This window comes from Stigmatopora nigra, chromosome 12 (assembly GCF_051989575.1).
Source record: "Stigmatopora nigra isolate UIUO_SnigA chromosome 12, RoL_Snig_1.1, whole genome shotgun sequence".
Lineage (NCBI taxonomy): Eukaryota > Metazoa > Chordata > Actinopteri > Syngnathiformes > Syngnathidae > Stigmatopora > Stigmatopora nigra.
This window is the reverse complement of record NC_135519.1, coordinates 9,682,787-9,699,733: the sequence shown is the minus strand read 5'-3', so window position 1 is coordinate 9,699,733 and position 16,947 is coordinate 9,682,787. Positions and strand designations below refer to the sequence as shown.

Below are 16,947 nucleotides of genomic sequence, written 5' to 3'. Positions count from 1 at the left end.
CTTAAAAATGCTAATGTTCCCCTTGATCAAACCTATAGTGACAATGAAAGTACATTTCCAAATGCTTTACTTTCCCACTGACATCTTCTGTAAAGGAAAAATAAAGAACTCACGACTGACAAGGCTTGGTGTTACATCATTATTCCCTTCCATTTCTCGCTCTAACTCTCCCCAACATGTGTCTCGTTTGCTTAAAAAGTGTTGAAGTGGCACCTCGGACTAAACACGCTTTGTCAAAAGTTGCTGCTTTTTAATCTTCATGCTGACTGGCTGCTCAACCTCTAATGTCTAAGTGTCATCATATCTGTGTGTTTATAGTATATATAAAGATATTTTTTGTGTGAATGCAATACTCTTGCATAAAAAAACCTGGTGCATACTTAAAAAGCAACATATTTTTTAAAACTTGCTGGTTGCCATTAGCAATGATAGGTATTTAATCCTTGTTAAGGGCAAATGTTGGTGGCACTGAGATACTAATATTTTATGGTACCTAAAATGTCCTAATTACCCTTTCCTAAGAGAGCTTTATCTCTGTTAGTGTACAAATCGTTCTGGCTCCTTGCTTTGATGAAGCTCGCCATGATCAACTTCTGTTGTAATATTATTTTTTCTTTGCTCAAGGGAACTAATTTAAAAGACACCATTTCTCAACACAAAAGTGTTTCTATGGCGACAAGAGCAACAAATAGTTATCGTCATTATCCAGGTGGATAATGACCCTAACTATTACAGTACTGCTTCGGAAATAAAATAGATTGACTGTGTCATGGGGTCTCGAATAATACTTTTTGTGCCACTGATGATGTTTGACATCCAAACATCCTTCTGCGATCGATTTAAATAAGTTTGTCACTAGAAAACGTCCAATACATTTGACCTGAACGTAGGCTGGCAGTCAATGACGAGGCTAGACGTCCATGTGGCTCTCAAGAATTTAAATAAAATTCCTTAACTCAGTTTACCATGGGTAAACTATCAGAAGTGGATGTTCAATCCATTTGAGGCAGGCGAGTCGCAACTAATGAACATGTGTTCATTCGTTGCCAACCCTCCCACTTTAAATGGATTGGACGTGGACACGCCGTCTAGAATGAATCTTTATTTGCATTCACCCCCTAGTGCAAATGGGTCAGACTTTTATTCGTGATTTATTCATTTGTAGAGTTTTAATGAGGTAGATTACTTATCTGTTAGTCTGTAGGGCAGTATTATCCTCTGAAAATATGCAGACAATATTTTCGATCCTTCCTGTAGGTTGGTTTGGTGTATGCACTCTGATTATTAAAAAAAGGATAAATGATTGATTCTATGCTCACACACGTGGATAGACTCGGGTCTCCCTCTGACTTATGCCATTGAAGCTTCAATTCAAAAACATTTTTGCCAACACCATTTTACATATTTTACCTCAACTTCCATTTACCCACCTGTTGTCACTCTATTTAGTTTCAGCGTGCCACGGAAGCTCATTATTTAGCTTTTTTTTCCCTCTGAGGCTTTTTCCTGAAAATACCCAGAGCTGAAAGCAATTTTAGCTACTATGTTCACTTTGCAAATGTTTGGCCTTAACCTAGTCTTCTACTGGATTTATGCATTCTAAACAAATCCTTCAATCTCTTTTCCCAGTGCTCTGGATTAGTGATTGCCAGTTGGTATTGTTGTTCTCATTTAGTTGGATGCTTTCTTCGCAGCATGTACGCAATTGATTAATTGACAACCCTTGTCTGTCTATTTAAACCCTGGGTCGTTTAATTTTGTCTGTCTTTGCCATGCTCATGTCCAGATTTTATCGTGCATCTTTCCCTTCCTTTCTGTTTTGAATTGAATTGAACTGAATGCTTTTCATTGTCATTATACAAGTATAATAAACTTTAAAGCTTTCACTATGAAGTGCACAAATAACAACAAACACATAAATACATAAACAATAAATTAGTAATATTTTAAAAAATGCATAAAATAAATAAGTAGTCACAACATAAATACCTAGATAAGTGCACAAATAACATCAACAAACAAACAGAAAAATGATGAAAAATAATAATAAATAAATCTTCAATAAATAGGTAATGAATAAATAAGTCATCAACCCATTATATAAGTATTCATTGAATTTTCATCTTTAAGCTGTGTTTTGAGTGGTTAACTCATCAGCCTCACAGCTCCTGGGGTCCTGGGTTCAAATCCAGGTCAGTCCAAGTGTGTGGAATAAGGGTTTTTATTTTTAGTAACGTTTTTGTTAATAAATGACAACCAAGTCCATTCTTTCCATGTCTGCCTACCCTGCATTTTGGTCCAATTCCGCTCTCCACTCGCCTACCTAACAGCTTATGTTGAATTATGCATGTTGTCTTTTAGGGAGCTGGTTGGCAACTTGCCCTTGTGCACATTTTACTAGCTGAAGTAAGCGTGTAGGCAGAGCAGAGAGGGATGGGTAATAAAAAAAAGAGAGTGGAATCAGTACAAGTGGACAGCGGGAGTGCTCGCATTGAAAGTTCCTATGTAGGGTTTCCACATTTGAACAGCTCCTCGTGGAGATTTGCTACGGGAATGTTTTCACTACAAAGTGCCAATTATATTTTTTGTTATTGTCTGACAGACCTTCTGCTGAGGTAAAAAATGCAAAAAAATCAGCTTGCCTTTACTGGTTGCAAAAGGTAAGCAAAATATACAAATACACATCAAGTTGTGCACTTAAATAAAGGGCAAAGAAAATTGTACGTTTGTTTATTGACAAAAAAATCCCTGTTTGCCTGGGGCAAAATAGGACTAAAAAGCTAAGTGGAGTGAAAAATAAAGTGCTCATCTTCTGCTGGTAAAAATAAATACAATTTAAAAATCAGAACTTCTGATCTTTTGAAAATGGTTAGCTCGGACTCACTTTCCAATCATGTAGTCAACTTTATTTGGTTCTTTGAAAAAAATACCACCTGTCTCAGAAAAGTTAAAGAAAAAAACACCAGCTCCAAAATTCCATAAGACCACACAGTCTGGACTAAAGAGTGCAGGTGTGAATATGGCCTTATTGTTGACCTGTTCCCCATTTCAATATAGACCAATACTTGATCATTCTTCACATTGGGAGACCCAAACAGCTGGTCAGCATTACTGTATTCAAACAACATCTGGGGATTCAAGCCCTTCATCTCTTATGTTTATTCTGTCATGTGATCATTGCATTTGGCTTCGTCCTGGAACTTCGTCCTAACATCTGTCACCTTGCGACATCCAAACTGCCGGTTGAAAACGAGGCGTGGAAATTTATCTTTATCGTCCTGAAGGGCTTCTAATTTCGTGCGCTCGTAAATGTTTGAGTACTTCTTACTCCTAACAATTAGAATCATAATTCAAGGTAGGGCTTGTTGTTGGCTTCAGTGAATCTTCGCAATAGCGCTAATGTTATTTATTTTTTAGCCGCTTATCCTTACGAGAGTCGCAGGGGTGCTGGATGCTATCCCAGCCTTCAATTCTCAGCAGGCAGTGCACAGCATAGTTAATTGCTTTCCAGCCAATCGTGGTCGTTTCATTGATTAATTCATTGGTTGCCATTGACGATGCTAGAAGTTCAGGTCCATTTGGACTGAGAGGGGTGAATAAAAGTCAAATCAAATTGAATTCCACCGAGTTGAAATATATTCCATGTCTATCGCTGTCAACGAGTTAAATTGATCGATCGATCTTAGAAGTTTCATACGTACAATTTCCCGAAATGTCAATTGGTACATCCACTAACGTTAATGAGGTAATAAGCAGGTGCATTATTTTGCCGCATGTATAAAAAGGACACCATTGTGTGAAACTAATTAGCAACAGTACCTTTTGTCGCCACCACTAGCGCCACTCCGGCGTTATTATCACTCTGTTCACGCAGTGGTGATAAGGATCCATGCAGCAATATCTCCGCATGCTGATAAGCAGTATGAAAATAGCAAATGCTTGGGATGGCACAAAGACAAGTGCGCGCACACACAAAGTCGTTGCACTGCCACGGTTGCCAGGCAACTTAACCGAAGCAGACCTTTTAACTGATGCAAGTTAGAGAAAGCTTCTCCGAGGAAAGTGAGACTGACGTACTTGGTATTGATTGTCATCGAAGAAGTATTCCTTGATTGAAATGTCAAATGTAGGGTGAACTTATTTTTTTCTTTTGTATTTTTTTTCTTGGTTTTTAATGAATATAATGAAACTTATATTCTTCTGACTATTTTGTTCCTCAGAACAGATTTTAAAAAAAGTATACTCGAAAAAAAAATGAAAATAATACTCAGGAAAAATGACAAAATTTCAAAAGAATGGCAGTCTGAGTTAACAAGAAACTTTATACAGACTGACAAGTCACCCCAAAATATTGAGAAATGGAAACATATTACTTCCTTCATTTTCTGAACCGCTTATCCTCACAAGTGTCACAGGAGGTGCTGGCTAACTCCTTGGCGGGGAACAACCTGAATTTGTGGCCATCCAATCGCAGGGCACGAAGAAACGGACATCCATTCACACTCACCCCCATACCTAAGGGCAATTTAGAGTATTCAATGAGCCTTCCATGCACGGTTTTGGAATGTGGGAAGAAACCAGAGTACCCAGAGAAAATCCACATAGGCCCGGGGATAACATGCAGAGGACAACAGCAGAGCAACCATGACATACATGTTTAATATTTTCTCTTCATATCGATTCTTTTAACTTTTTGCTGAATAATGAAAATCATTGCAAGCTATCTTGGCCCAACCTTGAAATTTAATCATGCAATTCACAGCAACATTCACTTAGTTGTGTTAAAACAAAGCAGCACTAATGATCTACCTGCTTGCTATATATTGCGTTATTGGGAGTAACGATGCAAATTATCCCTTTTGGACCAATTAAGGGAAATTGGATAATGTCCTACATGGTGATGGCATGAAAATGTGCCGCAGCGGTTGGGAATTACTGGTTTGGAACTTTATTTTCATGCTGAAAAGCAACACATTTATTAGAGATATTGAGACAATAAGTGGTTTTCAATTAATAATCATTTTCATAGCCTGATGATTCATTTTTAAACCTTTACAGGGGCACCCATTGAAATAATTGGCTGTGCTAGACATCAACATGTTTTGACTGGGAGAGGCAAATTTGTTTTTCTATTACATTTTTTATACTGCATTTCTGGCCACAATTTGGAAGCTAAAATTGGATGAAGTTACTTCTCATTTTTTCTTGTCATGTTCTTGTCACTTTCTACCCACACTCTCTCACAGGTACTTTGTTTTTTAATTCCTTCTTTTTCAAGTCGTGAGACAGGCGCATATCCTTCCATTTCATTCTGCCTCGCATTTTCCACCTGCATTGACCTCAATCTGTCCTCTTGTCACTCGCGTCCTCCACTGTTTTTTTTTGTATTATCCGTTCAACTATCTTCCGTCTTTGTTCAATCCTCATTTTCTCCAGACCGATAACGGCCAAAGTGGCCCTTGTGTAAGCCGGGATGCCCATTTTTCGCTCCCGAGAGGCTCATGAATGCTCCTCAGCGAGAGACATAATTAGTAATGATCCTCGAGCTGTGATACCCTTCTAGAGTTGTTCAACTTGAGGGATGATAAACTCGTGCTTTGCTCACTGCCCTTTTTGAAACTATTTCCAGGCGTCATCATCAGAACATCTTTATGCTGGGCTTTTGTTTGCTTGACGTGTCAAAATACCAATCAATACACCGTGTAGCAGCCTCAATAAAATTGCTTTAGAGAACAGTGCAATTTTTGGGTGTGATATCAGTCATTTCCAGTTAATGTTAGGTAATTTATCCCCCCATTGGAACTGAATGGAGACATCAGGAACAAAAGAATATGCTTTGCCAGTTTTTGTTGGAACCATAATTATTTTGTGGGTAGTGGTTATCACATCTGCCTCTCTTTTCTGAGGTCGAGTGTTCAATCTCCGCTGGGTTTCCACCTTCCTTTGTGGGGTATGCATGCTTTCACCATGCTTGTGTAGGTTTATTCAGGGCTACTCTGGTTTTCTCCCACTACCCAAAATGCAAGGTTAGCTGGCAACCAGTGCAGGGTGTTCGTCGCCGGCTGCCTGCAGTAAGCTGTGATTGGCTCCAGCACCCCCGCAACTCATGTGCGGATAAGCAGACTGGAATGAATGAATGTATGAATGTTCTGTGTCACCTGCACACATGCTGTACCTGAAATCTGAGTTGACTGAATAACCACTTTCCCATCTGCTTAAGTCAGTGGAATCAAGAATAACTTGGAGCCGCTGTTAAGGCTTTCCTTTCAATTTCTCTTACTTCTCACTAGGTGAGTTCAGTTGCAGCTACTCAGCTTGATCTCTTTTTGAACTTTGATTACCTTCAGCAAACACTTTTCAGAACTCACCTAGCGGCAATATATGCATGTCCTTTTTTGTGTGTCTGAATTTGAAGAGAGAAAAAATGTGTTTACTTTGCAAGAGCTTAGCCTTCATCTCTCTAAAGTCGAGCTCAAACAGAATATTTTTTTTGCTTTTCTTGCGGATAACTGTAATTTCCTCAGTGCAAAAAATAAAATAAAAAAATATTTCTTATTGATGTGACCAAGAAAAAGCTATTTTTATAATAAACACAAACCAGGCAATCATTTTGCAAATATCCAAATGATGATGAAATTATGAATGAATCCACTTCTGTAGGTTTCACCTACTGACTGAGGTAAAAACAAAAAAATACAACAATAAATGAACTGCAGAGTAGTGTTTCAGAATCAAAGGTAAGGTCTGCATCTGAAACATAAAAAATAAGTAACATCCTTTTTTCAAAATAAGTAACATCCTTTTTTCATAAGATGGGTTGAATACTGAGGTTTATTCACAGTAAAATTCAAAACTCCAACATTTCTGTCCTGCCATAATGATGAATTGGTGAGCATTAAACCTCACTCAGTGCAACTTGAGCTATTTTACCCTTTTTTACATCATTTTTGGAATGAGGGCGGGCAATTTCAGGCTGTGATTCCCAACCACTGAATTTCAAAGCCACTAGAATGTCAATTGCCACCTGAAGTTGCAGTGGTTCTTCTGCCTGAATTTGATGTGGCAGAATGAGTTTGATTCCCACTCGGTGGCGGTGTGATTGTGAGCATAAGTGACTGCTTTCCAAACCAAAATTATAAGCATTTTCTTAGTGCTTACAAATGTCATTGTAATTCATTTTGTCTCTTGTCCTCTACCCATTCACTACTGTTGGGTGAAAAATGACTCTTACGGCCTCGCAGACAGTTGACACTTGGACAAAGCTGCTACAACAATTTTTTTACCGCCTGTATCTGAGAATCCCGGTGTTCGGACAACTCTGTGTTCCCATTAAAATCTAATCCATCTGCCTGAGCGTAGCCGTGCGACTCGTCCTTATTAGCCTCACATGGCGGCGTCTGTGTGTCGACAAACTGATAGATCGCCTTAGCAGGAGCGCCTTGGAAACAAAGGACCCCAAAGCATAATTAGCGGTTAAACCAGCCAGCCACGCGTGTATTCCGTTTCTTTTCACGCCGACCGGACTCAAACAGACAAAAGCGCGACGCATATGAATGCCACTGCCGACCCCTTTTCATTTCCGCAGCTGGTTTTCATGCATTCTAAGATCTCGGCTGGGGAGTTGGTTTTGTCCAATTTGGGTATTTAGTTCAATGACATCAACTTTTATGGATTTTTGGTGTGCTAAAAGTTAGTAACTTTGGCGACGAGATGTGTGAATAAAGTGTTATGTGCATATTCATACTCATGGTGGGACTGCGATAATATTTGCGATGCTGTTAAACATAGCGTAACAAAACATAGGATGTAACATAGCTGACTTTGAATGATAAAATGTTTTAGTTTGGTTCTGATATAATTCTATTGCTGAAACTCCTACCTAGGAACAATTTTAAGTCTCTAAGCAACCTACCATCCATGTTTTTGAGATGCGGAAGATAACCGGAGCACCCAGACCAAAAAAAAAACATGCAGGCTTGGAGAGAATTCGCAAACTCCACACAAGGTCACAACACTCTGGTGATTGAAGCCTCGATCCCAGAGCTGTGAGGTGGACGTGCTAACCAACCACTTCCTGTCAATTGAACATTTGCAAATAAATAATCAACTATAAGATCGATATCAATGAATTTGATTGGTGGAATGTTCATTAATTTATTGATTGTGGCACCCTTAATGTCATTGGAAATATCAAATTTAATGGACAGATAATTAGCAGTGAGAAACCAAATGACGCCACTATCTCACAGTAAAGCTTACAGAATCCATTTTTACTTCCCTAAAGGGTCTATCTCTGAGAAAATCCTGTTGAATTCACAAGGAGGCCGTCACATTTGCGGGTCAGGCGCACCAATTCACTCCCCCCTTCCAGACGTGTTTTTCAAGTAACAGGATGTCAGGGAATTGAAATCCCACGGATCTCCCGTCACCCTGTGGGTTAACCACTCTTTTCCCACAAAGGAACTGATAGCGTATCACGCAGAACATTGTTTTCGACTTATTATTTGTGGGTGGGTGTGACAATGTGTTTTATGTCTCTGACCTCAGAGAGACGTCATAAATTTCCATCTGGGTGACAATTTGAACGGATTCGGAGAAATCAGTCAAAAGGCAAGGCTGGCAATCTCTTTTTGTCAGATGCTGGATGTATTCAGCGGTGGTTGAATAGGCTTCAGAGGAATCATCATCTGTTCTCTTTGATAGATGAGCAATCGAAGAAATTGCTGTTTATTCACCAAAACAGAAAGGGGAGTTTCATTCGAAAGCACCAAATAAGAGCATTGTTTTGTTTTTCACCTTTGAAAAAAAAATCATAACATAATGATAAAAAGTAGATTAAAAAATGTTTTTTAAAATATTTTTTATTGACACTGATAGCGCGAAATGGTAGCGCCATGTAGGTCTCTTGGTGCCTCTTGGAAATACAGCATAATTGAACATATTTTTAATTATTTTATTTTCCTTACCTTCAGTCCACATCTGCGGGTGGCTCCCTCCTCACACCCACTGTCCAGCGTGGGTGTTTATTTACCAATGGTGCCATTTGCATGAGATTTGAATAAATCTTTCCGACTAGATGTGAGCAGCAAGCATCTGTGCCCAAAGCTGACATAAAGCAGGCCTTATTAGACGCTAGAGCCAAACGTGCCGAGTTTGAGTTTAATGAACTGCTCCTTTTCATCCAAATCAATGCAGCCATTCACTGAAAGCATTCCAGCCGGTTCCAAAACTGGCATCGTTTTCTGACTTCAATAATTAATGACACGCTTGCATGCAGGAAATGAATAGTTTGGCGCATGACGACCTGAACACAGCCGCCGGCCTTTATCCTCGCGTGGATCCAAAGCGGAGGCCGCACTGATATTGCATCCATTCTCTCTTGCAGGAGTCTCGTGTCCTTTTCTAAAGGTCAGCAATTATCCCGTGATGTTGCCGTTCCACTCCTGTTAAAGTGTGAAAAATGTTTTTTCTATATGCCCCTTTGACACTCTTCTCATACGTTTTCTTGATATTGAAACAGTACTTGAGGTCGGTTCCCGCTGGTGGTGGTATGATTGTGAGTCAGAGTGGTCATCTGTCTCTCTGTGTGCCCTGGCGACCAGTCTAGGCCAAAGGTTGTCTTGTTGTCCACATATATATATAGAAATAAAAAAAATACGTGTCCACTAGAAGTCTGCCTTACGCCCACCCCAAGTCAGTGCACTGTCAGTTGGCATTATTATGGAATATATACTCATTTGAAAAAAAAATGGCTTCAATTTGCGGCTAGAGTGGTTAGTGGATCGGCCTCGCATCTCTGCACTACTGATTGCAAATCCAGGTCATACCACCTGTGTGGAGTTTGCATGTTCTCCCTGGGCTTGTGTGGGTTTTCTTCGAGTACTCTCGTTCCCTCCCACATTTCAAAAACATGCATGGTTGGCTGATTGGTCACTCTAAATTGCCCCTAAGTCTGAGTGTGAGCATGAATGGTGGCCCGTCTCCTCGTACCCTGCGATCCGCTGCCCACTGATTCAGTGTGTGTCCCACCTCTGACACAAAGTCACCTGGGATAGGCTCCAGCACCCCCCACGACCCTAATGAGGATTAAGCGGTTGAGAAAATGAATGAATGAATGGCCTTAATTTGTTTCAAAACAATTCAATCGATTTAACTCATTTACTGTCGTTCCCTGTCAACCCTTCCCATTCAAAATTGATTGGACCCATGGCAGCCAGGATTTAAACTTTGCTTTAATGTCTCAGTGGTCTGTATTTTGTAGCTTTCTACCAATTACCGTCAGTGCTGATTATTTTCTTGCTGCTAAATAAATGTTAAGTCTAATAACATGAGATTACCACACGCGCTAGCAATTACCATGAGTTTATACTGAGTATTTTTCTTCAAGGCCCTCATCTCTTGACACTCTTTGGCGAGAAAGTGCTCATTAAAGTAATATAGTCCAATTACCAAGAATCCCTGGCAACTAAACCTCACCAACAAATACTCGTTCCACACATTTCCCTTTCGACGGCCTGTGGAGCGAGTGAGATTTCTCAAAAATGCGATGTGCCAACGGGACTGAAAATGACTGAAATGATTCACAAAGCGGAAACGGCGAGAAACGAGTTTTGCCGAGAAGAGATTTGATTGCTTCTTCTTCTTGTTGGGACACAAAACATGGTAAAAACCAGAAGATTCCATTTCTAGGGAAATTGCTTTTTCTCCTTTGGGTCACTTTTTCTTAACTTTGGAGTATTTTTTGGTGAGGTTTTGTTACAACATTGGCTAAATAAAGGAATTTTCATCTGACCATTTCACTTAAAGTGTATTGGACGTCTAGTGACTTCAATGGCACTGAAACATTAACATTCCCAGCTATTTCAATTGTACTTATTGCATGTCTAACCATGTCAATGGCAACCAATGAGTTAAAGTTGGTTCACATGTTTTTATTTTTCAGGTGTATTTCTGAATATTTTGAGGCATTCCAAGGTTACCTTCTATATTTTGGATAATTTCATGTTTTTTTTTTTCAGGATTACTTCCTGTGGGTTTTGGTGCTTAAGGTTAGATTTACATCATTTTTTTCCGTTGGAAATGAATGGGCGTATATGAAAAGTTGAAAAATTCAAACCATTTTCAAGGCATTGATTTACATGAGGTAAAAAAAGGGTGACATCTCTTGTTTCTTAGATGGTTTTAATATTCAAATTGAACGACTGACTGGCGTTGATAGCCATTATTCAAGTTATTCGAGAAAAAATGAAATTGTCATCTTATAGAACAACTTGTTTGCGAGGAAACAGCCTTTGGTGGTATTCTTGTGAATCTTTTATGAGGTTGTCAGAGTTTTAATCTAAAAAAACTGCAAAATGATGGGAAATTCTATATGTATTTATTTTAGCGCTGTAAAGCCAAAGACAAGATGACAATTCATCATTTATCGACTTTCCAGAATGTTTTATAATCTTCCATCTCAAAGTGCACGCTTACTTTGAAAAGATACTAAAGTCTTCATGCGGGTCCCTCTGGGCAAGTTGCTGACGTTGTTTCATAGACAAGAATCAAAAGAACACTCATGAGAGATGTAATTTTTTGAGATCAGAGATTTAAGTATCGATTGAGCTTGTGAGAGACTTGTCTGTTTATGCCCAAAAGGATGGAGAATAGCTTTGGTATGAGAACTAGAAACCGGGAAATTAATTTGCATGCTTTAATTCAATTGGAATTACAGGATCCGTTAAACAAAAGATGTGCTACAACAGTAGAATTAGTGTTCGGCCGAGACCCTGTTAAAACGACGGAGTATGAGTTACTAAGAACAAAATGACACATTTTAAATATTTGTTGTATATGACATAGCCAATATATATATTTTCAATAACTGATTTCTTAATTTTAGATTTAAAAAAAATCGATGTACCATTAGCTTCTTCTACTTCTATTACTACCACTATTTCATGCTTGTGTTACCAAAAGCAGTCATTTAAAACTATCCAATCACTCATCACGACTTGTTCCAGAAACAAAGCAAAGGGCAAAAAAGGTCCAAGGCTTTGCCATTAAAGTCATCCATGAGGGTTTGATCTGTCATGTCAAATGATGAACGGTGTGAGAACGTTATTGTGTTTGTCTCTGTGGGGAGAATGATTGATATCTGTCCTGAGATGAGGATTTTACGCTGTAAGATTAGTTTAATGGGGCTAAAAAAATATCCATGGGGAGGCAACAAACATGAGGCGGGTCTGCTGCTGTGGGAGTCGTGAATTTTCCGTCTTTTGATTTTACTATCAGGCTCGCTCGGCGGAACTGATGCATTTGGCAAAGTCAAGGCGAGGACGTTAACATCGTCTTTTCCGGGTTAACGACTCAACTTAAAACAACAGTCGGTCGCCTTTAACCAAAATCGGTTTGAAGCATTCTGTTTTTTTGTTTGGTTTTTCCTCAGAAACCAAGAACAAACACGTTAAAGTAACAACAGTTAATTAGAGAACAAAAGCCTATTTAGCCTTTTTAGGATTCTGTTAACAACTTTGTTTTAAATCATGAATAAGTTGCGCTTGTATATTAGTTGCAGGCCCAGCCAAACTATGACAAGTTATAGTCTGGAAAATATGGTAATTCATGTCATGACTAATCGTGTGAGATTAATTTTCTCAGAAACCTTGAACAAACATCTCATCTCATTTTCTGAATCGCTTTATCCTCATTAGGGTGGCGGGAAGAACAAACATATGTTAAAGTAATTGCTGTTAATTAGAGAACATCAGGTCTATTTAGCCCATTTTGGGTTCTGTTAAAATAATAGTTTTTCTAAACTATGAAATGTGAGACTTATAGTCTGGAAAATATGGTAAAATGTTACATGACTAATCATGTGAGATTCACTGCAATTAAATCCTTCTGTAAATCATGAATTCAAAAGTAATAATTTGTGCACCTATTTTAAATGCACTGCCATATTTGACTCATTTGCTGCAATTTACAGCAATGGATGTCCAATCCATTTGTCCCTCCCAGTCCTCTTTGTCCATCATTGCGAGAGAATTATTTCCCATGTAACTAAATGCTTTAGTTAATACAAAGTTAAAACGGACACGATTTAGATTGTGTAACTAAAATATGTTTCTGCAGTTTGATTAGAGAGAGCACAGTGGTAGCGCGTCTGTCTTACATTTCTTAAGTTCCATCCTCGATGGCTTTCGAATTGTGGAAATTCCTTAAGAAAACCCATTCTATTTTGTTTTATTTAAAAAGAAAAATGTATGATTGATCAAAAAAGTTTTAATAAAAAAAATACTCAACAAAAAAGTCAACTTTAAATGTTTTCTTATTCCAAAACTGATCTAAAAGCAGTTGTCAGACCTAAAACAACAAAAAAATGCCTTCCTGAGGTTTTCCCCCAGAAGTTTTTAGAAAATCTTGGAGATCACAAGACGGAAACAAAAACGTTTTCTGTGCATCACTGCGATTACAGCCAAAACCGTTATCAGTACTATGCAGTTCTGCTTCACTGCAACAACTACCCTTTAACACTAAACGTTTCCCACTGTGACAGTGTCACTCAAGCAGTCTGCAACGGTACGGTCGATGTGTGTCGCGTCGCTATTGCTGCCAGCTTTTCCACTTGGTAGTAGCTTAGTGGCAGACTACACTCAAAGTCCTACCACAACATGATCTTCTTTTCTAGTTCACTGAGCCAAGATCCTTATGGTTGGATGCCTTCAAAAATGAATTACAGGCCCACAAACACACACAGACACACACACACACACACACACACACACACACACACACAGTCGTTTCCATTAGACTTAGACGCGCGTGGCATACCTGAACTGAAATGTTTAAGTCAAAATAGTGCTCAAGGGCTGTTTTTTCTACTTCTTTTGCAGACGGTAAGGTGGAGGTGACCAAAGAGAGTCTGAAGCTGTGTACCATGGGACCCGGGAAGGTGTTCGGAGAGCTGGCTATTCTCTACAACTGCACCAGGACGGCCACAGTCAAAAGTTAGTCCACTTGGTCTTTGTGTTTGACAGAATGGCAAACATCTGTGGTGAAGATAGATAATTAAAACAGTTGCATTTATTCCTGAGCATTTTAGCCTACTACACCATGTATTTTAACTCATTGCCTGCCATTGAAGGCGGCAAACTCCCAATTTATTTTAACCCGGAGTACTGCCAGTGATTGCAATATTAACAAAAAATATATAATTACTGTCTTGTATTTTTGTCATGATGAGGACCAGTATCAGCATGTTCACCTCACAGATTTGAAATCGAAAGCTCGTGGGGATTCTGTGTGGAGATTCCGCAGGTACTCTGGTTTCCTGCCATATCTCCCAAAAACATTCTTGTTTGGCATAGTACCCTTGAGGTGGTACTTGGTCTAATAGTGTGATTGAGAACTACTGCCGCTGGAAAATAGTCGGGACAAATTTCTGTCATTGAAACGCACAATTACCTTTACCTGATTAAGGCTATAAAATAGACATGATATGTTACGGTTTAGAATCATACATGTGAAAAACATGCATCGAAGTTACAGCCGTATAATTTTGCTTCACCACAGTACATTAACTTAAAACAAGCATCGGTCAATCCTGCAGTGCAAGTATATATATCTGCCCAACGTCATTGATTTATGAGGTAGGGAGTTGCTTAGTATCGCTCCTCTCTCCCCTGTCGGCCAGTAACAAAATTAGCATGTGTCACTCACTCCCACTGAGCTCTATGAATAGCAAATTTGGAGCTTGCTGCGCTGAGCCCTTGGACAGTCACAGAAAAAGAAATGAATCAAAAACAGCATGATAAGGGAGACAGTTTGGATTATTACAGTGACTGATCGTCTCACCTGACATCATTGGTTCAATTTCCACTTACTGGCCACATTCCAACATGCCGCGATGTCCAATGTGACAGATTATGTGGTCATTTACAATTGTGGATTTGTTGTACATGACATAAATATTGAAATACTCCAGCGCAAGACCGAGTACTCGATGCCATTTACAGAGCACAGAAAAACAGCTTTTGACAAGTAGTAAAAGACATGGGAACATTTAGAAAAATAATTTAAAATGTATTTAGGGGGCGAGATTCCCTTGCTTCCCTTTTTCTAGAGACACAACGTGAGTTGGTGGTCTTACCAGAGAAATGGTTTGAATACTCTGCATGGAATGAGCACAGATGGCTGCGAGCAAGTGTGTTAGAAATGCACTTCAGGATGAGGAATATGTGTTTATGCTGGGCAGGAAACGGGGAAATGCCTGGAAATTCGTAGCTCACACTCAGGGTAATAAATCCAGCCTAGGTGATTTGAGGTCCAATATAAGCTGTGACGACACATTGGCGACGTCCTAGCGATGTCAGAATTCCTCTATACCTTCATAAATCAATGTCTGGAGAGTGTGTGGGAATTTTCTAATTAGATCCGCCTGGATTTGATCGCAACTAAACGAGAGATTTCGTAGCACGCGCATCATTATGAATCAAATCCAGCCTGTGTAAACATTTTGACTCTATAAATGAAAATGGATGATGTGTTTCTCCTTTCCATTGGTCAAGTGTAAAACTGTATAAGAAACTCTAAACATACAGTGTATATACAAAACCATTTATAGTAGTTACTGGCTCTTCTCTACGGAGTCTTGCTTTAGCAACTTTTATGGTGAATTAACTGAAGGATGCCCGTTGATATACATCCATCTGTGACCGTGAATTTTAAAAATATAGTAAATAAATATACAAATTGTCAGTTGGCAAAACATTTAATGGTGCGAGAGAAAATAATCTACTGAAATACACAGTGGAGCGGTACCAATTATTCCCATACTGTGAGAAAAGAGGAAGCATGGCACCTCTTTATTTTTGCTGTAATTAACAATTTGCTTGGAAATTAGTTTATTTTAAAACATGATTAGTTAGCTGTCAGCAGTTCACAGTTGCAAAGACTTTCTCGAACCAGAAACTAAATGATTAAGATATTCATTTGGTTGTTTTACTACTGATATTGAAAAAGTATCATCATATATTTTATTATAATATTGGTCTTATGTTGGTATAGTTAGGTTTAATCCATCTAAATGTTATATTACTATACAAATAAATGATCAAAATCTATTAATGAAATGATAACACATTTTGTATATATAGCACTCAACCAGCCTCGCAGGCATGTTTTTGGGGTATGGCAGGAAACCGAAACATGCTGAGAAATCCCACACAGGCATGGGAGTTAACACACAGGAAGTTCGAACACATCGGGAGATCTGAGAACTGTGAGGAGGATGCTAACCACTCTCCTCCACCGTGCTATCTTTTCCCTATTATATATAATAAATATTAATTCATCTTCCATACTGTGCATCCTTACTATCCATCGCCAGTCAGCCATAGGGCAGACAGAGAGACAAACGGCCATTCATGCTTGCAATCAGACTGCCATCAGTAGGAATCGGCCTGCACCAAAGTCAGGCGAGTGAACCACTACTATATCAGGTGTCTTTGTCTTATTCAATATTTTCCTATAAAAAATAATGATTGACAATATTTTTCAAATTGAAATTGCAGTTTCATTACTCATGACCGCTCATTGTCAAACTTCCCAGTCCAAGTGGATTGGCCGTCCATCTTTATCAATGGCAGCCAACGAAATTAACAAAAAAAATCCACTTGATCATGAGTCTCACATTAGTCCATCGGCTTTTTTTTTTTTTTTAAGCCATGTAGCGATCTCTCCTGTCTCCGAACTTGATCAATAAATAGCACTATACTTGCACTCTAAGACACCATTAACACTCCCCATAGAATAACCCAACTCACCGTGAAATCAATGTGTGACCTCACCTGGGAATGAATTGCATGAATGCCTTTTGGATCAATGAGAGGCAAAAAGGTGTGATGGTCCCACCTGATGGAGGCGCTAAAAATGCGAGCTCAATGCTGACCCCTACAAATGTAA

At 39.0% G+C, this 16,947-nt stretch overlaps 1 protein-coding gene across 6 annotated transcripts in view; it reads left to right on the top strand.

Annotated features, from left to right (window-relative positions):
• The window catches only part of LOC144205261 (cGMP-dependent protein kinase 1), a 65,810-nt gene that overhangs the window by 16,112 nt on the left and 32,751 nt on the right, over positions 1-16,947 (top strand). For 5 of the 6 annotated variants that reach the window (XM_077729501.1, XM_077729500.1, XM_077729498.1 and 2 more), the window contains one exon: positions 13,878-13,991. In XM_077729501.1, the coding sequence (XP_077585627.1) occupies positions 13,878-13,991 (114 nt within the window). Of the gene's footprint in view, positions 1-2,633; positions 2,661-13,877; positions 13,992-16,947 lie in introns of those variants that run through there. The other variant, XM_077729503.1, reaches the window with a different exon arrangement.